Source organism: Podarcis pityusensis (genome assembly GCF_964106645.2).
Source record: "Podarcis pityusensis genome assembly, chromosome: 14".
NCBI lineage: Eukaryota > Metazoa > Chordata > Lepidosauria > Squamata > Lacertidae > Podarcis > Podarcis pityusensis.
The window spans coordinates 26,761,466-26,781,550 of NC_138039.1; the positions used below are offsets into that span (position 1 = coordinate 26,761,466).

The 20,085-nt window shown below is 45.9% G+C and overlaps 1 protein-coding gene across 4 annotated transcripts; it reads left to right on the plus strand.

Moving 5' to 3' along the window:
- The first annotated feature begins 1,447 nt into the window (after positions 1-1,447).
- On the plus strand, positions 1,448-19,002 carry MORF4L1 (mortality factor 4 like 1). 4 transcript variants are annotated; one of them, XM_080982229.1, is made up of 14 exons: positions 1,448-1,604; positions 3,011-3,057; positions 3,643-3,710; positions 6,044-6,130; positions 6,932-7,012; positions 7,731-7,793; positions 9,435-9,460; positions 10,437-10,525; positions 11,731-11,832; positions 12,417-12,505; positions 14,229-14,401; positions 15,722-15,806; positions 18,161-18,241; positions 18,383-19,002. In XM_080982229.1, exons 1-14 carry the CDS (start codon positions 1,565-1,567, stop codon positions 18,384-18,386), a joined length of 1,035 nt encoding a protein of 344 aa, XP_080838355.1. In that variant the 5' UTR covers positions 1,448-1,564; the 3' UTR covers positions 18,387-19,002. The 4 variants fall into 4 exon arrangements, with proteins under 4 accessions (XP_080838355.1, XP_080838354.1, XP_080838357.1 ...); XM_080982228.1 differs by having other exon boundaries at positions 1,449-1,604; positions 18,161-19,002; XM_080982231.1 differs by lacking the exon at positions 3,011-3,057 and having other exon boundaries at positions 1,464-1,604; positions 18,161-19,002.
- Positions 19,003-20,085: the final 1,083 nt, after the last annotated feature.

Consider the following 20,085-nt stretch of genomic DNA (forward strand, 5'->3'; position numbering starts at 1 on the left):
AAAGGCTGCAGTTGTGGGTAGGGCTTTCTGAGGCTAGTCTTTCTCCTGACTGGCAGAACCAATGATGGAGGAAAAGGGCTTTTGATGTACCTGCTCCTGAATCTGTGGTGTGGGAAGATGGGGCAGATGAGTGGGCAGCTCCAAGGAAATTGGAAGTGTGGAAAGGAAATTGTGTGTGGAAAGGAAATTATGGGTTGTAGCCAGCACTAGCCCAGAGTAGACCCAGTAAATTAATGAACCTAAGAGAGTCAGGTTCACTAACGACAATGAGGTCTATTCTAGGTGGAACTAGCATAGGATACAACCCTTAATAAATGAATAAAATACATGTTGTGTTTAACCCTGTTGTCAAATATAGACATATTTATATAAACTCTGACCCTACTCCCCCCCCCCAAGATTATGTGGGGTACCTGGCTGGCCAGTTGGGAAACCTCTGCCATTATCCCAGATCCAGAGCTTCCAGTGATTTTATTTATTTCATAAAACTTATACACTGCTTCACTGTAAAAAAATAATAAAGAAATTCAAAATCCGCAGTGAGGGTAAAAAAAAGACAAAACCATTCAAGTATCACTAAGACAAAATAACAACAACAATTTAAGACTTTCTAAAAGGGTGACTGACAATAGACTATAGACTAGGTAAAGGTAAAAGTAAAGGTACCCCTGCGCGTACGGGCCAATCGTGTCCGACTCTAGGGTTGCGTGCTCATCTCGCTCTAGAGGTCGTGAGCCGGCGCCGCCGGAGACACTTCCGGGTCACGTGGCCAGCATGACGAAGCTGCAGCTGGCGAGCCAGCATCAGCGCAGCACACAGAAACGCCGTTTACCTTCCCGCTATAAAGCGGTCCCTATTTATCTACTTGCTCTTAAGAGTGCTTTCGAATTGCTAGGTGGGCAGGAGCTGGGATCGAACGATGGGAGCTCACCCCGCCGCGGGGATTCGAACCGCCGACCATACGGCAAGTCCTAGGCACTGAGGTTTTACCCACAGCGCCATCCGCGTCCCCAAGACTATAGACTAAGAGTAGATTAAAACTTGAATCAACTTTCTGATCATCTGGCATGTCTAAGGAAAAATGTTTAAGCTGAAAAGAAAACAGTGAAAGCATCACCTGCCTGATGACCAACATTGCCGCATGCTTGAAGCCAGACAGCAGCATCAGGGGTTGCAGGCAGGAGTATTCCAGGCTGAAGAACTTGTGCTAATGCCCGGCTAGCTCAGTCGGTAGAGCATAGGACTCTTAATACCAAGGTCGTGGGTTCGAGCCCCAAGTTGAGCGCGCCTCTTTTGCCCATTGGCTGATTAAAAAGAAGGAGGTTTGTTTTAGCAGCTCATGTGACAGGCAGGCAGGCGCAGCGGCGACGAGACGGGAAGCAGGAGGAGCCACCGCCGAAGACTACAAAACCCAGCATGCCCCGGGAGAGGAGGAAGATCCAGGCGTGGAAAGATCCTGTGCGCGCGCATGCGCCGTAGTGGAGGCTTCCCTCCTCTTGCCATAATGCGGCGACGCAGCTGAGGAGCCCCCGCGGGGAGGGGGAGGCGGAGGAGTCGCTTATAAATGGCGCCCAAGCAGGACCCCAAACCCAAATTCCAAGAGGGTGAGCAGCGGCAGGAGGGAGGGTCGAGCCGGGGACGGAGGGGGCGCCCTGCCGGAGACCCCCAACCACGGACCTCCAGCCGCGAAGGGCAGGGGAGAGGGAGAGGAGGGGGCGCCCAGAGCCGGGCGGGGGGCGGCGGCGGCCGCTCTGCCTCCCCTTCCCCACCCCAGGCAGGCAGGCAGTGCATGCACAGGAGCCCGTTTTCCCCGCAGCAAAACGGCCCCTCGGGTTCTTCTCTTTGTTTTCCCCTCCCCACTCCTCAGGAGGGGGGAGAGGGAGCCACTAGGGGGTGTTCCCCCCCTCTTCCCTGTCTGCGTCTTGCGGCTCAGCCTTCCTCTGAGGAAGACCCTGGTTGCTGGGTCAGGCCGAGGAGAATGAGCCAAACACACACCTGAATTTGTCTTTCATTGCCTACTAGTCATAATGGCTACTCGTCATAATGGCTACTAGCCACGACGGCTATGTCCGCCCCCCACCAGTAGGAGGCAGTGATGCTCCTGGATCCCTGTGGCAGGGAGAGCTGCTTCTGCCCTGTTGGGGGTCCTGCTGCCTTCAAGGCTTCCTGCTAGGGGCACCTGGTTGGCCACTGTGAGAGGAGGGTGGTGGGCTAGGCAGTGGACCCCCTTTGGGCAGCTGGCCCAGCTGCTGCAGCCAGACTCTCTTCTTTCTGCCTGCAAATGCCCTCATCCTGCTCAGAGGCTTTCACCCTCTCCTGTGGGCACCAGAGCTCCATCGCGTGGCCTGGCACAATAGTTGCTAGCCCATGTCGGTTGAGCACAGGTGAGCATATGACATCCTGTGCCATCTCTTTTGGTGTGGGACAGGATCAGCCCCTCTGGCATTCTCTGTGGTAGGCCCCGGAGTCTGGACACCCTTAATTAGCAATGCTCAAATAAGTCTTCCTCTTAGCTTATAGGGAGGCAGATTGCTACTTGACGGTTTGGTACTCTGTGCATTACAACATGAAAATGAGGACATCCATGTGTGCGTGCACACACACAGAGGGTGGCGTTGGCATCTTGTGCAACTCAAATCTCTGATGAGGAAGTTGCATTGCTTCAAAGGCACAGATGAAAAATCCTCTGATTTTTCTGTGTGTCTTATCGTTCAACTTTGAAAGCAAAAATATGTTGCCTTGGAAGCCCTTTCTGCACTCGTCAACAGAAACACCAGCTTTTGAACATGCGTGTTTATTTGGGTTGGTGGATGGGAAGTCCAGTTTGAGCAAAATGACGGTTCAGCTCTGCTTACCTTGGCCCAAGCTCTTATGAGGAGCTGAAATAGTAAGATGAACGTTAACGGATCCTTGCATCTTCATTTCAGTGCGATGATGATATTATTCAGTGTTTGTGTGGTGCGTGTGCGTCTAGGCCTGCTTTTCCTACTAAATGGAAATTTTCTCACAGGTGAACGGGTGCTGTGTTTCCATGGACCTCTTCTTTACGAAGCAAAGGTATGTTGGCTGTAGTTTGCTGTGGCAGACGACGTTAACCCACCCACGGCAGTGCTGGATTTAAGGGGTGGTGGTGGGGGACGCGTGCGCTGTGCAAAACAAAACAAAACAAAAAAACCTGCTCTGGGGCTCCAGAGCCAAAGGGCCTGATTCACATACCGTGCTTTCCTCTGCCAGCATTCTCGCACAGAAGCAAGCCTGTGCAAACACAGCAGCCACAAGCAGCCCGGCTCCCTTTCTCTGGTCCGCTCCATCCTGCCTTCCTTTTGAAGTCCTTCTGCAGTACTGATGGTATCGTATTCCTCATGCTAAGAGAGGCAGCCTGTGTGGCGAGTGACTGGGGACATTGTGCCCTCTGGGCAGCCACCGTGTCCCCAGCTGCAAGGAGCAGGATGGGCTCGCACTTTGCATGCTGGGAAACTCCCAGAACATCTTGCCACAGCAAGGGACCCGATTTGGCTGGGGCAATTAAATACCCTGTAGGCTGCCTAAGAACTGTTAATCTGGCCCAGAGTGGCATAAAAGTCTCTGAATTGCACGTGGACTTGCTAAGTTGTTGACAGACTTTCTTCTTCCTCCTTCTAGTGTGTAAAGGTTGCTATAAAGGACAAACAGGTGAAATACTTCATACATTACAGTGGTTGGAATAAGAAGTGAGTATTTATTTTTAAGTAACGATAACGAAACAAAAACAAACCTGTATTTGATACGAGGTATATATCCTACTTTTTCTCCAAAATGGAGCACAGGATGGCTTGTGACAATGGCAATCAAATAGCCACCATCATAACAAAACCATTATTAAAACCAAAAAAATCAATATACAATGAACAGCAATGGTTAAAGTTCCTTCATTTCTATGGCAACTTAAACTAATGTTTAAGGTCAGAAAGTTGGGGCAGTACAAAATATGTGCAGCATCTTTGCAGGATTTCACCCCTGGCATTTCCAGCCAAAGCAGATGGCAGCCTGTCCTCAGTCATCCTTTGGGCTAGGCTGCCGAAACACACTGTGTGTAGCTGCTCCTGAAGGTGTTTTGGTAACCACAGTTAGTTCAGGGATATGGCTTCTACATGAGCAACTGAGGACAGCTGTTGTGATGCCAGCGTTTCACCAACACGACCAGCTCCCTGTCAATTATTTCTGGGCCCAGCTCAAAGTGCTGGTTTTGATTTTTAAGACCCATCATGGCTTAGGGCCAGGATACCTGGAAAATTGTATGGGTTCACATATACTTGCCAATACATTGAGATCTGCAGAAGAGGCTCTTCTCTAGGTTTTTCTGACATATTGTGGTTTCAGGGGAAAGGGCCTTCTCTGTGGTGGTGACTTTAGAATGCTTTTCCCAGAGAGGAATATCTGGCATCTGCTTTGGTATCTTTTTGGTGCCAGGCAGATACCGATTTTATTTTCCTAAGCTTTTTTAATTCAGTTGATCTGTTTTATTCACACACACATTTTGTTTAGCTTTCTTATGTGTTTATATTTTTGTCTCTTGATTATTTTATTGCAACGATCTCAGATGTGCTTGAAGTTTCAAGATTAATAAAATAATAATAGTATTGAACCCATAAGTCAACCTTGTCTACTCACTGCCACAATCATGAGGCTTTTGAGCAAAAAACCCCAGGCAACACAGCTTTGTGAATTATTGAAGGCTCTTTGCTCTTCACCTCTTGCTGGAGAAACAGTTACAGGTGGTGTGAGTCAGAATGTGAAATGGGGATTTCTCCTAAGTCTCTAATTGCATTCATTCATATCTGCTTTCCCCATTCTGGCATCCTCCAGATGTTTCAGACTACAACTCCCCATCAGCCCAGGCAGCATGACTGTATGATGCTAGGGCTGGCTGGCCCTGACGGGAGCTAAAGTTCTAAACATTTGGGTGGCACCAGGACAGGAAAAAGATGAATTACATGCTAAGTAGCGATTATGGTTCCTGCTGCAGACATTGATAATTTACCAGAAAGGAGAAAAAGGAATAAAAAGAAACCACTGTCTAAATTCAAGCAGTGCCCCAAGTTTAACTAGTTATTGATATTAACTGAAATTTCCTAAGTTGAAGGCTGCTCCCCTCTCTGCCAGGTTTAAGCTGATACAAAAAAGGAGCCTTGATCTGCCCACAGATTACAGGGCACCCTCTTGCTTTCCTCCCATGTGGCTCTCTCCTAGCAGTGTGGGCCACAATCAAGGCATCCGACTACACCCTCTCTTTTTACTCCAATCTAACAGTCCTCCCTGAAGGCTGCTATCTGCTATCTATTCTCAGCCATTCCACACAACTCCCAAGGTTGTTGTGGGGAAAGGGAGTAACTTACGTGTCCTCCCTCTCTAAGCTCCCACTAGAGTAAAGCCTGTGCCTGTCTCAAAAGGTCTGCTGTGCCAAAGCAAGGTTTTTGTAGCCTGCAATAAGTGACAGCGGATTGGGCAGGAGAGGCACAGTGGAAGTCCTGGCAGGTTTTGGTGTCCTGATCAGTGGCAACAGAGTGATTGAAAAAGGGTGTGTGTGTGTGTGTGTGTGAGAGAGAGAGAGAGAAAGAGGGAGAGAGAGGGAGAGAGAAAGAAAACCCCACAGAATAAGCTGCAAATTGATCAGTCATAGCTGGGGATGGTAAAGCATGAGGTCATAATCCTGTCGCCCTATCAGAAAGCGTTCCCAAACTTTCTCCAGGAATGTAGTTTTCAGCTAACTTTAAAGTCTTCTTAATGAAAACAACAGCATCTAGAACAATGATTCTTTTTTCTACAGGAATTGATTGAATACCTGGATTCCGAAACTTAGGAGAAATCCACACGCTTGTGCCTGTAACCCTGTGTTAGGCAGGGCTGCAAGTTGGAAAAGCAAAGTTTTTATAAATAGCTGTCTATAAATTTTTTTTTAATAAGTGAATAAAGTTCATTGGTTTTCTGTGAAGCCACTGAATTAACAGCTAGGCAGTGGGCTTCTTGTTATGTAGCCCCTGAAAACTCTTCCCTTCCCTTGCAGCTGGGATGAATGGGTTCCAGAAAGCAGAGTGCTCAAATACGTGGACACCAATCTGCAAAAGCAGAAAGAACTTCAAAAGGCCAATCAGTGAGTATTACCTAGTAATGGAGGAACTAAGCCAGGCCAGTGTATAATAAGTGGTTGGTTTTTTTTTTACATGGGTCTCTGTATTCTTGTGTAAGAAAGGTGTGGGGAACCTTTGGCCCTAGCAATGTAATTCAAACTTAAAACAGCAAACATTTTTAAAAGATGAATACATTATTGCCTCTACCAAAAGGGAAAGGGGTGTGCCCCCAAAGGTAGCAGAGAGAGCAGCAGTAAATTCTTGGGGAGCTGCTTCTCCTTGCAGGCTGGGGTGCGGAGGGCAGGACAAATGGGAAAGACAGCCCCTTGAGGGTTCAGCACAGTCTCTCCCCTGCAGCCTGAATATGTATTACATGGATTTTATGTGTGTGTGAATTTTGTAGAACTCACTTCACCTAGTATGGGAGAAGGTGCCCTTCTCTCTCATTGCTCGAGCAGGAGAACTCTTTGGAGCTATAATCTACTTACCCCCAAATTGCTTTAAACATACACTATGAAATGCCTTCTGTGTTGTCCTGAACTACGTACTGGATGGAGCTCACATTCTGTGTGGGTATATATAAACATATAACACTGTTGGAAAAAATTGCAGCATGGGCACTGTCAGGGCAAGAGGAACAGACCAGGATGCCACAGTTTCAGTGCAATACTTAGGGACATTCCCAATGTTAAATTTCAACTGGTTGCACTGGCAGTTAAGAATAGCAAGACAGGCAGGGCTTCTGTTGCAGAGATACTTCTGCGCTATAGAGGCATAGAGATGCCTCTAATTAAGTCCTGTTTTGATGACTCTTTTTTTCAAAGGGAACAGTATGCAGAAGGAAAGATGAGAGGGGCCGCACCAGGGAAAAAAACGTCCGGACTCCAGCAGAAAAATGTTGAAGTGTAAGAAACTATTTTGTCTGTTTTATTCTTTTTTCTTTTAAAGGCTTTCCCTTATAATCTTTTGGCCTTGAATATCTTAGCAAGCATATTTCCAAAGCTTAAAACTGTACTGTTGGTACATGTGGAATGTTGCTTTGGAAAATGTAACTTTAGTGCTGAGGAAACTGCTTTCCAATGAAGAACTGTGATGGGAAACGAGCTTGCCACCATTTCCAAGAGACTGGGCTTTGAATGGTCCAATAGGTGTTCTTTAGGCAGTCATGGCTTCTACAGTATTGCAGGAGTTTTTGAGCCCACTCTTTCCCTTACTGTTGAGCAGTCTTAAGTGAGCAGGAGGCGAGATGTGTAGCTGGCATCGATTTCGAAGAAAACTAGCCTTGTTCTTCTCAGGAGGGGGGCCTGCTGGCTTCTCTGAGTGTCCTCTGAGAAAATAACACCAATGATCTGCGTAAGCCTGGGCTCAGCCTTGTGTTGCTTCCATGGATGGATGGATGAATAGTGTACATAACAGAGCCCAGATATGACAAAATAGCATTCAAGGTAGGAGGAAGATGCCAGCCCCGGTAGGCTTCCCACCCTCCAGACACTTGTTGAATGGGGCTGTAACTTCCTCTAAAAGCTGTCTTGCCTTTTCCAGCTGAACTGAAGTGCATTCTCTTAAAGGTTCCATGTGTCAGGTCTGACACTCTCTCCTTAACTCAACCCCCATTGTGCCTAGATTTTTCAGACGAGATGGAGCGCATACAGTTTGCGGTTTGGAGACCCCTGCAATATCGACGCGGTGAGTTAAGGATGGATTGTCACGCCAGGATCTTCATCCTGAAATTCAGATTTCCTTGCTTTGTGTAGATTTATAAGTTTCTCTCTCTCTGAAAAATGATGTATAGGCATATTATGTGATTACAGTGGTACCTTGGTCTACAAACTTAATTCGGTACGGAAGTCCGTTCTTAAGCCAAAGCGTTCTTAAACCGAGGCATTCTTTCCCTACTGAGGCCTCCTGCCGCTGGTGCCCTTCCACCATTCATCTTCTGAGGCAAAGTTCGCTAGCCAGAACACCTGCTTCTGGTTTTTGCGGAGTTCGTTGCCCAAATAGATCGTTAACAGGACTGTTCGTAGACTGAGGTACCACTGTAATGGAATATCCTCCCTGGAGATAGCTGGTAGAATAACAATTTATGCAGTTCTTAATGCATCAGACTTTCTCGAAGGTGTTCTTCATGATAAAAAACCCCACCATCATCTTGGTTGATCGCTCCTTTTTGTACTTCCTCCGGTCACTTGTGATGTGTGGATTTGATTTTCAGATGCTGCGTATGGATATTCCACTTATTATTAAATTTATATACCGCCCTTCATCCCAGGATCATAGGATTTACAGTAAATAAACATGAAAATACATAACATAGTATTATGTTATTATAACAAACAAAAGAATGACTCCCTGCCCCCCAAATTTAAAAGGCCATAGATTGTTTAATTAGCGAAAGGCCTGGGAGAAGAGGAATGTTCTTGCCTGGTGCCTAAATATATGTAATGAAGGTGCCAGGCAAGCCTCCCTGGGGAGAGCATTTCACAAACAGGGAGACACTGCAGAAAAGGCCTGTTCTCCTGTTGCCACCCTCCAGACCTCTTGTGGCGGAGGCACCCAAAGAAGAGCCTCAGATGATGATGATCACAAGATCTGGGTCGGTGCTTATGGGTGGAGGTGGTCCTTGAGATATTGTGGTCCTGAGCTGTTTAAGGCTTCATAGATCAAGCTAACACTGGGCTCAGAAACTAATTGGCAGGCAATGCAGTTGGGCCAGGGTTGTAGTTGTATGCTCAGTCTGTCTTGCCCCAGTGAGCTACCTAGCTGCTGAATTCTGCGCTATCTGAGGTCTCTGAACCGTCTTCAGAGGAAGCCCCATGTGTAACACACTGCAGTGATCTAACCTTTTCAGATGTCGATGAGAATTGTAGCTGTGCTTTTTTATAAATCATGAAGACAGGTGGTTGGCTGGTCTGCCATGCTTCCAGCTATTAGGGTGGGGTGAAAGAGGCTGCTTCTACACCTTATTTTTTTAAAGGCAGTGTACATTTCTGGTGTGCCTTTGCAGCTGCAGGTATGGCTGGTCACGGGGGAAGGATACTAGCTTTGCGGAAAATTTAAAGCACGTAGCTCTTCCTTTATTTTAGCAAATGCTGGGAATGCAGCTTCTACATATGCCAAAGCCTGTCCTTTCCGTATTAGGCCTAAGCACCTTGAATTATCCTGCGTGGATGACGTTCCTTTCAACAATGGGCCTTGCGCTTTGTGGCTTGGTCAGTCCCTTACAGATCAAGTGATTGGGCTTAGAAGAAGGAACTTTTTTTAAAAAAAAGTGCTGGCGTTATACTTGCTTTACATGTGCAATAACAGTGTCTCTTTTCCCTTTGGCAGGAAGACCAAAAAGAACAAACAGAAAAGTAAGAGCACCTCTTTTGAGTTGCCCACTCTTATCTAGCATGACGTTCTTCTAGATTTTCAATGTTACGCCAACATTTCTCCCCAGGCCCCACCTTACTTTTGTAAGAGCAAAAAGGGTTAAGGAAAAGATGGCCCTCCCAGTGTGTTGGCTCCAAAATCGAAGCTCCTAGAATCCGGGAGCAGCAGCAGTAGTACTTCCAATTAGTTACTTGGAGGCAATTTTTTCTCTGCTGTTGTTATTTTGATGCAGTAATTTATTCAAAGCTGCCCACTCTACATAAATACGAACAAACATTAAAAGGCAGCCCTACTATAATGCACATCCTGCTAGAACTTGAAAATTTTTTATATTGGTATCTTAAGAAAAATAAAAGGGGAAGGAGAAAAAAGCAGTTAATTGCATTGGGTGATAAAAACTACTCTAATCAGGTGGCAGCCCTAGAAGTCTCAGTTGAGTTTTGATCAGCTACCAGATTAAATCTGCATGTCTAGACTATTGAATATGGCCTGTCCTGAATGAAACAATAGTTACTTTTTTATTTTTTATTTTTAAAAAGGTTTTGCTTGAAGCAGGGGTTTTCCTTCATACATAAGAGAGGGAAAGTCTTTTTTCGTGCCTGCTAGTATTAAAAGTTTTAATGTAACACTTCTTAAAAAGCATTGCCCAATCAATTGGATGCATCTTTAAGTCAATCAAAAAGTTTGTAATCAGTTCAATTAACTCAAGACATTGGAGCTACCCCCGAAAACAGTTCTTAGCACTGCTGAGCAACTTAAAAAATGAGGTTTGCATCTGGGATCCCAGTGACTATTTTAAAGGGGCTGCCACAACATTGGGGTGCAGTGTGTGTGTGTGTCTGATTTCTGATTCTGTCCAGTAGACCCCTTCCGCAAGTGTGTGTTGTGTGTGAACTGCCACCTGTGTAAAATGTTTAGCTAAAACCACAACAGTGATTCCCTTGCCTGTTTGTGTAGCTCCTGGAATCGGTGAAGGCAGCAGCACTAATGAAAACCCTCAGCCTCCCAGGAAGAAAAGGGCTCGTGTAGATCCCACTGTTGAAAGTGTAAGTATTTTGGACTGTCTGGGACTCTAGGTAGAGTTCCCCTTGTTGGGTTGCAGTCATTACACAGTTTGCAAGTCTTAAAAAAGAAAGAATATCCAAGATGTTTTGGATCCATCTCAGCCTTTGGGCAACTTCACAAGGAAGGGGGATAGATGGCAATAATATATTTTTTTCAAATCCCTTACTTCAGTATTGGATTACTGCAAGTCACTCTGCGTGGGATTTCTTTTGCCCTTGATCTGGAAGCTGCAGTTAGTGCAGAATGCTGCAGCACGATTGTTGACACGAGTGAGGCCTTGTCTGCATATACACCTGTGCTCAGAGATCTGCATTGGTGCCAATTTACTACCAGGCCAAGTTCAAGGTGTTGTTATTAGTATGCAAAGCCCTTAACAACTTGGGACCAATTTACCAGCAGTATCTCCGTACACCATATATGCCTAATTTACTGCTTTGATCAGTGGAACTGCTGTTGTTACATGTGCCACATAATATGTGTTCCACATTTGTAAAAACTCTCTTAGTGCGGCAGGATTTACACTTTGGAACTCCCTGCCAATTGACACTAGGCTGGTGCCTTCACTGTTCTGTTTCAACGCATGTTAAAAACATTTTTGCTTAGACAAACCTACACAGATAAGTTGAATGCTGGTGTGAATTTTAATCTGCTTTTAGTCAATTGTTATTTAAACTTTTCAAAAGTCTTAAATTATTGCTGCTAATTCTTCTTGATCGTTTTATATTTTTGTAAACTGCTTTGATACGTGGTTTCTTTTCTTTTTTACAATCAAGAAGTGTATAAATTTTATGAAACAAATAATAAATGCAGCTTGTGGGAATATGTGAATGCTTGTATCGAGTGGCAATGAACATATTTTACAACTCCTTGAAACTTTGTAAGTGTCCTCATGGAACCACAAGAAACACTTGGCAGCCTTCTCTATAGGGCTGGCAATAGACAACTGAGGTTTTCTTCCTTGCGCCGGCTTCTGAATAGTTGTGTCCTGCCGTTACAGTGCCAAGGTCTGTTCTCAGTTCCTTGGATCTTGCTAGTGAGGACATCTCTGAATACAGAGATGCAATATTGTTAAATTCACTGATACACTGTAAAAAATAATAAATAAATGCCCTTTTCTGTTCTTTTGCCAATGTGCTTTGCTTGGTGCCAGTATCCGAATGCAGGACTTGTGTCTTTTATTCTTCAGGAGGAGACTTTTATGAACAGGGTTGAAGTCAAGGTAAAAATACCCGAGGAGCTGAAACCGTGGCTTGTGGATGACTGGGATTTGATCACCCGGCAAAAGCAGGTAACTCTGAAATTGTGTTACTAAATGGACTGCTTATTTTTAAGCACCTGCAGTAACCTGAGTTGGTTGTTAGGTAATGGGATATTACGGTTTGTTTGTAAGCCGCCTTTCAGCCAAAAAGACTAAATCCCAAAGACTCCCAAGCTCCCAAGACTAAATCAACACATAAAAATACAATAATGGAAGTCCAATTGATAGAATTTCAAAACATTTCAGCAGTATTACAAACGAAACACATCCGTGTACCTTCCAAAAAGGCAAAGAACATTCCCTACAGAAATATTAAGAGAAGGCAAGAATATGTAAGAAGCATCTTTGCCTTACAAGGTCCCAGGCAGCGGGTTGCTCGAAGGCAGGTGGAAAACCTGGTGGCCCTTGATGGCTCCCGCAGATTATACTTCTAAAAACCATAGTGGGGTTTTCCCTTGTAGGCTAGTTAGCTACTTTTATCCTTGCCATCTTGTGGTTGCAAAGGAGGTGCAAGTTTCTTCCAATTTGAAAGAAGAGGTTCCATGGAGTTGCACCTCTCTCCTGTCTCCAGTCTTTTTTGTTCTGGCTTAGGCGCCTCTCGCTTTCTTCCGTAGCTCTTCTACCTTCCTGCCAAGAAGAACGTTGACTCCATTTTGGAGGACTACGCAAACTACAAGAAGTCGCGAGGGAACACTGATAACAAGTGAGGAGGGGTGGTGGTTGTGGGAGCGCATCAGAAGGGCCCATTGTGGAGTATCTCTAACCAAAAGTATTGGTCCTTTGATATGAGGAGGCTGACCTCAAACTCTCTTTGTTTGTTTGTTTATTACATTTATATACCCTCTTTTCTTCCAAGGAGCCCAAGGTGGTATATATGGTTCTACTTGCTGCCCCCCCCCCCCCACCATTTAATTCCCACAACAACCTAGTGGCTGGCTCAAGGGCACGCAGTGAGCTTCATGTCTGAGTGGGGGATTCAGGTCCTGGTTTGATACCCAACTGTTTTGCCGCACTGGCTCTATTTGCATGAGACATGTATGTGCTGCACAGCTGTTCAAAGCAGCTTACTGTGTTTATATTTCTTTCACTTGTTCTATCTTGAATACCCCCTTCCAGTCCTGCAGGAAGGTTGGCTCAAATTCAGCATGAGGGTTTGGGGGTTTTTTGCAGCCATGCCTCAAGTAATCTTACAACCCAATTCAGTAGTTCTCTTCTCCCCCAGCCCTGTTTGAGGTAAAGTATTTGGGGGCTTGCTTTGTGGGAACCTGGAGGAAGAGGGTGCCAGGAAGCGACCCTGGTCAATTGACCCATTGAACGCCTGACTCCATTTATCCACAAAGGGATTTTACAGAGTTTACCCCACTGTAATATCCTGAAACATTTCCTGGAGCCTTCTGGGACACAACTGAATTTGTAATGCTCTGAGGCCATCCGAACAAGCTCTCTCTGCCGTGCTGAAGAGGGCGACTGGATCCAACCCAGCCTTGATCTGGCAATAGCCCAATCATGGCAAAAGCGTGGTAATACGCCAATCGCAGTGTCACCAGAATCCTGCTTTGTGCAAAAAAAGTTAGTCCAGAATGTGACTGCCCAGTTTCAAGGTTGCTGTGAAGGCCAGGAGGCTGTGACAGTCAAGGCAGCTTCCTTAGGGGTGTTGAAGCCCCCTACTGTGAGAAAAGATTATTTGTGTAGTGTCAAAAAAAATTCTAGGTGCTCTTTAATTTTTTTAAAAAAAGCAATAGTCCTGCCTGCAGGCTCGTTATTTTATGCATGCACTTACACATGTCCCCCACAAACTGCTTATTGCTAAGATAGGCTTCTGATACGCACAAAAGGGGATGGGATGATGTCCATGCCCGAAGGTCTGTAGCTTGGTTCCCACAGGCATCTGGTTGGCCACTGTGAGAACAGGATGCTGGGGAACAGCAGGCTTTTCTTATGTTCTTATGCAAAGGCCAGCCTGGGAGCAGAGCAGATAACACCAGGGGGTGGAGAATATCTGTGGCCCTCCAGATGTTGTTAGGCTTCAGCTGCCAGCACAGCCAGGGATGGTGGGAATTGGAGGTTCCCAGCTGCTGAGAACACTCTGCAGATGTGCACAGATGGAGGTCAGCAGGAAATGAGGTGACAGCTAGAATTCCCAGAGCAGGAGGGTTTGGTGGCCATGTCCATTTGCACCCCCCACCCCCCCGTGGAACGCCTTCCCTTCAGATGTCAATGAGATAAAGAACTACACAACTTTTAGAAGACATCTGAAGGCAGCCCTGTATTGGGAAGTTTTTAATGTTTGATTTTTATTGTGTTTTTATATATGCTGTATGCTGTCCGGAGAGATGGGTGGGGTATAAATGAAATATTAATAATAATTAATAACAAATTCTTGTTCTGGCTGTTGCTGACCCTGCATTTTTCTTGCTGTGCACCAGAGAATATGCTGTTAACGAAGTTGTGGCAGGCATCAAAGAGTACTTCAACGTCATGCTGGGCACTCAGCTGCTCTATAAATTTGAGAGGCCGCAGTACGCAGAAATCTTAGCGGACCACCCTGATGCACCGATGTCACAGGTGTACGGAGCTCCCCACCTCCTGCGGCTGTTTGGTATGTACATAGTTTGTGGGACACAAAAGGCTTTTCCCAACCTGATAACCGTCGCTTTGGACTGCGACTCCCACCAGTCCCGGGCAGCATGCTGAGACCTGATGGGAGCACAGCCATGTGCCTGAGGTTTCTGGGAGCTGTAGTTTGAAACGTTTGGAGCAGCCACATTTTACAAATGTGGCTGCAGCACTTTTATGAGGAGGCTGTTCTTTTAAATGCCAGTGGAAGCCGCTTCTTAGCTGACAAACGAGGCTGTCTCTTTCTGGTATGCATGTCCTGCTCCTTCACAGGTGCAGCATTCATCTTGTTTTTGAACCCACCTTAAAGCTGCACAAAGCAATTTATTGAATCAGGGGGGAAATTATAACGGACATAAGAATTATGTTGGGGAAAATTGAGAGTTGAACACAAAGAGCTATTGGAGGCCCAGGGTGTAGGGTGGCATCATTGCAGAAGTTCATGTGAGTGAGCATGTGGTGTGATTTCCCCATAAATGAGGCCTTGGGAGCTGCATTTCTCTCCTTTGGGTGGAAGCCTCCAGCCCCAAGATACGAAATAGCTTTGCTTCCTTTAATCATTTCTAGTACTGTGGGCAGTGTAGGATGAGTTGCAGAATATTCAGCGAGGTACCCATCCTGGTGCATCATTCTATTAGACCAGTGGTTCTCAGACTTTGGGGAGCTGCTGCCCCCTTGGTTCCATAAACTCACCCCCAGTGCCCCCTGCCCTATAAAAAGCATTGCTCAGGATAACCGTTTGCAAGACCCACTAAGGAAGATAACACAAACAAAATTAAAACAGTGACTGTGTAATTTTTCAACATCCAATTGAAACTATTTAGTTTAATTCAACTAAATGGATGAACATGATCCGCTGAGACCAGCTTTTCAAAGCCTGACAGCCATTTACACCTCCAGCACCCCCTTGCCTCTAAGCACCCCTCTAGATAATGTCGCCACCCCCGGAGGGTGGTACCAGCCACTGTGCTAGACAAAACTGCCCAGGCTATATTGGGGGTTAGCAGCACCTACTAAGTGGACCTTTCATAACCCTCAGTTCCCCTCAGTGCTACTCTTCACTGTGTTCCAAAATGCTTCCTCACTTGTTTCTGACCCAGGAGGCTTTCCAGGCATCCCTGAAACTTCATCTCTGCTTTAGGATCACTAATGTGTCACTTTCAAAAGGCAGCTGCAGTCATGACCTGTATGATGTGATGGCTGGACAACTCAACTGGAAATAGAGCTGGTGAATGTTATGAATTGTGCAAATGCTTCCCTTAACGTTGTCTTCTCCCTTGTCCTTAAATTACCGTCTGAACAGTCCGGATCGGAGCCATGCTCGCTTACACGCCCTTGGACGAGAAGAGTCTGGCCTTGCTGTTGAACTACTTGCACGATTTTCTAAAGTATGTACAATGGATCGCGTTTGATATCTGCCGAGTTGAGAGAGGCACCTTGGTCCTTGTGAGAGCTTGTGTTTCATGCAAAGATGTTTGCATGGGGGTTGTGGGCACCTCCAGGGCTCTGCTTCCTTCTAGTGTGATACAAGGAACTGTGCTTTTATCTCTTGGCAAGCTGAAATGTTGATGGATGATGGGACAGGATTAGAAGTCCTCTTCCGTGGTCTCTTAGTTCCATGGATTTCCTTAGAGAAGTGTGGCATTTTTTTCAGGCTTTTGAGAGGCGGCATAGATATAGCAAGCCCTTAATGGGCCAAATCTCAAAGGATCCACCCTAGTGATCTGACCTAGTTTACTGCTGTGCCACAAACTTTTGCTGCTAACACAATCTGCCCCCTTGCAGAGCTTCTGAATCCAATTCAAATCCTTCTGAGTGCCACAAGCCCCCTTGTTTTTGCTGCAACAGGCAGTGAGCCATTTGGGAATTTCTATTTTTAATTTAATTTAATTTAATTTAATTTAATATTTAATTTAATATTTAATTTAATTTAATTTAATTTAGTTTAGTTTAGTTTAGTTTAGTTTAGTTTATTATGTTTGTTTCACCTGCCCTCCAAGGAGCTCATGGTGCTTACATAGTTCTCATGCTTCCCATTTTATACTGACAACAACCCTGTGAGGTAGGTTAGGCTGAGAGTAAGTGCCCAGCCCAAGGTCACCCAGTGAGCTTCATGGTTGAGTGGGGATTTGAACTCTGGTCTCCCAGATCCTAATCTGGCACATTAACATACTGGCTAGGATTTGCTCTGCTTCTGTCTAAAGTCGTAACATAACTCTGCCACTTCATATGGGCAGGTGGAAATGTTTCCTCCCACAAGTGGGGAGGAAAAGAGGTAATTGAATATGAAAAAACAACGTTTTTGGAGAGGAGGTGATGCCAGCATCCTTCTCTCTGACATGCTAGATTTCTGTGTGAGTTAGTTTGAAGTGGTACCTGTGTAGGTGCAGAGGTTTCTGTCTGCCTGGGTGAGCAGTTGAGCTTCCCTTTCCTCCTTGCTTAAAGGCACAACCCAGGGGTGTTCTGGCTTTCTGTCCTAGTTCTACAAAATAGTGCAAGAGGAGGGCTTGTGGGGCTGAGGGGAAGCATGTGATGGAGCTGTGAGCTGGGGTTTGTATGCCTGTCTCTACATTCCTTGCAATGCCGAGCTAACACAATAAGACCAAGATTGGACACTGTTGTGGATTTTCTTAAATCAACCACACCCAGTTGTGATGTCTGAGATGGCTTGGTCAGAACAACACAGCAGTGGAGTCCACAGGCCTATAAATTAAACAGGCTTATGTAGAGGCATTCCCTCACTTTAGCTTTACACATGTGTAGAGTGTTATAGTCGGGTGTTGACTAAGCAATGGCCTTATGGGACAGAGCAAAAGTGACATCCACAACAAGAACTGAGGAGGAACAGGGCCAAAGAAACATCTATCAGTGTTAGGAGGTTCCTTCACACTTCTTCAGACAGCTTGACTCTTTTGCAACATCCTCTCCCCAAACCCATCCGTCTGCCATCATTTATAAGACGCCCCCTATCTTTTTTTAACCCGAAATTAAGAAATTAAGTTTTTTAGCTTTTTTGGGGGGTGGGGGAGGTCACTTCCACCAATTGCTCACCCGCCTGCCCGCCACTGCCAATCGCTTCCCACAGCCAGTGCAAATCGCACACCTTCCCACAGCCGCCAATTGTCTGCCCGTTCGCCGCCACCAACAGCCCACCCGCCCACTTGCCACAACCGCCAATCGCCTGCCTGCCTGCCTCGCCACAGCCACCAATCGCCTGCCCAGTTGCCACAGCCAATCGCCAGCAGGCCTTGCCGCAGTCACCAATCACCCGCCCATCTCCTGCTTGCTGCTGCCGTTAATTGCACGTCCCCCCCTCTGCATTCACTATCCGTGTATAAGACGACACCCAATTTTTGCCTTTTTTTTAAAGCAAAAAGTGTTGTCTTATACACGGGAAAATACGGTATTTGTATGGCGCTTTCCTACAACAGTAAATATAACAATATGCAAAACAACATTTCAGTACTATAATAAGATTACATTAATAACACCTAACAACAAAAATAACAAGGGAGTTGTCAGTTTCACCTTGGTCCTAGAAGCTCCTCTATTTCACAGCTTCTTATAAGGTTTCCAAAGACTGGGTGGGTCAGCTGGAGCACCCTTTCAACACTTTCTTTTACTGCCCATACATCTTAGGGTTATCAACACTCTCTCTATATATATATATCACTAAGCCCAACCTCTTGGCTTCCATCTGAGATTCAAGCCTGTTGCCTTCCCCTTCCTTCCCCGTCCGCAGGTACCTAGCAAAGAACTCTTCCACGCTGTTCAGCGCGAGCGACTATGAAGTCGCACCTCCGGAGTATCATCGGAAAGCTGTGTAAGCTTCTCACACTCATGGTGTGTGTGCGTGTGTGTATGAGTGTGTGCATCACTGGAAGGGATCCTTGGGTCTCTGCAGCAGACCTGCCCGGTTCCACGTCTGCTCACAGTCTCCTCTTGCACACGTCTTTCCGCACAGCTGACATCCGTGTCAAGTGAATAGTGTTTTGTGTCTTCAGATGGAACTGTTGCCGCCCCCGCGTCCCAAGGTCGCTTTTCCTTCAGACGGATCTCTTTCAAGGGGAGAGCCTCCCGGAGCGTGTCATTGGATCGATTTTGGTGTTGGAATGTGGTGCTGGAAATGTGACGAAACGTTTCATAGTCTTGAGCCTCCTGCATGCTTTTAGGCCCATTTTTTCCCCCTGAAACCAAGCTGATGATGGTTTGATGGTGTGTTGTCTTCCTCTTCCATCCCTCAACCCCTTCAAAACAAGCAAACAAACTCTTGCTTCCAACCGAGTGGGGAGGACCAAACGCAGATGTCTACTTGCAGCTTGGGAGGGGAGGGACAGGGTGGGGAGGGAGTTCATGTGCTTTCTTGGTGTTGGGAGGGTAAAAATGTGTGGGTTTAAGTCTGTGTTCTTTGCCTGCATAGCTGAAGAATTGTGGGGTTAACTTTTGTCTTGGGTTCAAATGCACCTTCTAACATAGGACAGATTTGCCATTGTGTCTCACAAGTTTTCTGAAATGGTTTTTTTTTTTTTTTGGTGGGGAAGTTTACAGGTCCCCAAATAAACTTTTCTATTTCAACTGTTAAAAGACGGGTCTGTTTTGCTGCTTGCAAAACCATACACATCTTTAAAATGTGGTTTTATTCCAGCCATGCATATAGTAGAGTCATATAAATGTAGAGTTGGAAAGGATCCCCAGGGCCCCATGTAATGCACTGGGCTGTACATGAGCAAACAGGTTTGGGAAAGAGGCACTTAAGATCACCTAAATGGTGATCTGGGAGCAGGGTGGTGAGAGAGCAATGTGCAAATATTGGTGGTGAGGCTACATTTTAGGAGGTGGCAAGGGCACAAGTAGCAAACAAGTTATCACCTAACACCTTTCCCCAGCCTGCTGCCCTCCAGATGTTTTGGACAGCAAGCCAGCCTATCTGGGACTGATGGGGCTTTCAGATCAAAACATCTGGAGAGCACAAGGTTGGGGAATGTTGACCTAATGTATGAGCAGTAGCTGCAGAAAGGGCTTATTGAAAAAGGTGAAAGGCCATGTGAGAAGGGGAGGGAGGGCAGTGAAGCTAACAAGGACTGAAACAATCTGTGTTCTTAATTATAATAATAAAATTTTTATTATTTATATGCCACCCATCTGACTGGGTTGCCCCAGCCATTCTGGGCCGCTCCCGCCAAAATACTAAAAACACAATAAAACATAAAGCCTTAAGACTTCCCTATACAGGCCTGCCTTCAAATGTCTTCTAAAAGTCAAATAGTTGTTTATTTCATTGACTGGTTTTGTCCTGATTGGCCTTGGACAATGTCGTTTAGAAGTGGATAGCTCTTACAGATTTGGTCACCTGAGAAGGGAGTTTTCTCGGGACCAAGTAGATAATGGAGGGTATCTAGATCATTAGCTGGGCATAAGCGTTCTTGCCATGAGTGGTGAATTCAAAGGAGTGGGGTGCAAAAGGGGTTCTATGTGGGTGGAGGTTCGTAACCATAATTGTCTGCTAGTAGGTGGCCCATAATGTGTTTAACAGTGGTTTACAATGCCTCAGGAATGGAGCGTCCTCAGAGCCCAAAGTAAACCCAGTCAGGGTGTACCTTGGGTGGCTGGATTGGGGATAGAGGGCAGCTAGAAAGAATGGGGTGTGTGTTTTCTGCAGAACTTGCA

Bases quoted from the DNA above. Each gene is read 5' to 3' on its own strand.
- MORF4L1 (XM_080982229.1), top strand. From the start codon at position 1,565: ATGGCGCCCAAGCAGGACCCCAAACCCAAATTCCAAGAGG. The intron at 3,058-3,642 runs GTATGTTGGCTG...TCCTCCTTCTAG, and splicing joins CTCTTCTTTACGAAGCAAAG to TGTGTAAAGGTTGCTATAAA. The intron at 14,402-15,721 runs GTATGTACATAG...CCGTCTGAACAG, and splicing joins CCACCTCCTGCGGCTGTTTG to TCCGGATCGGAGCCATGCTC.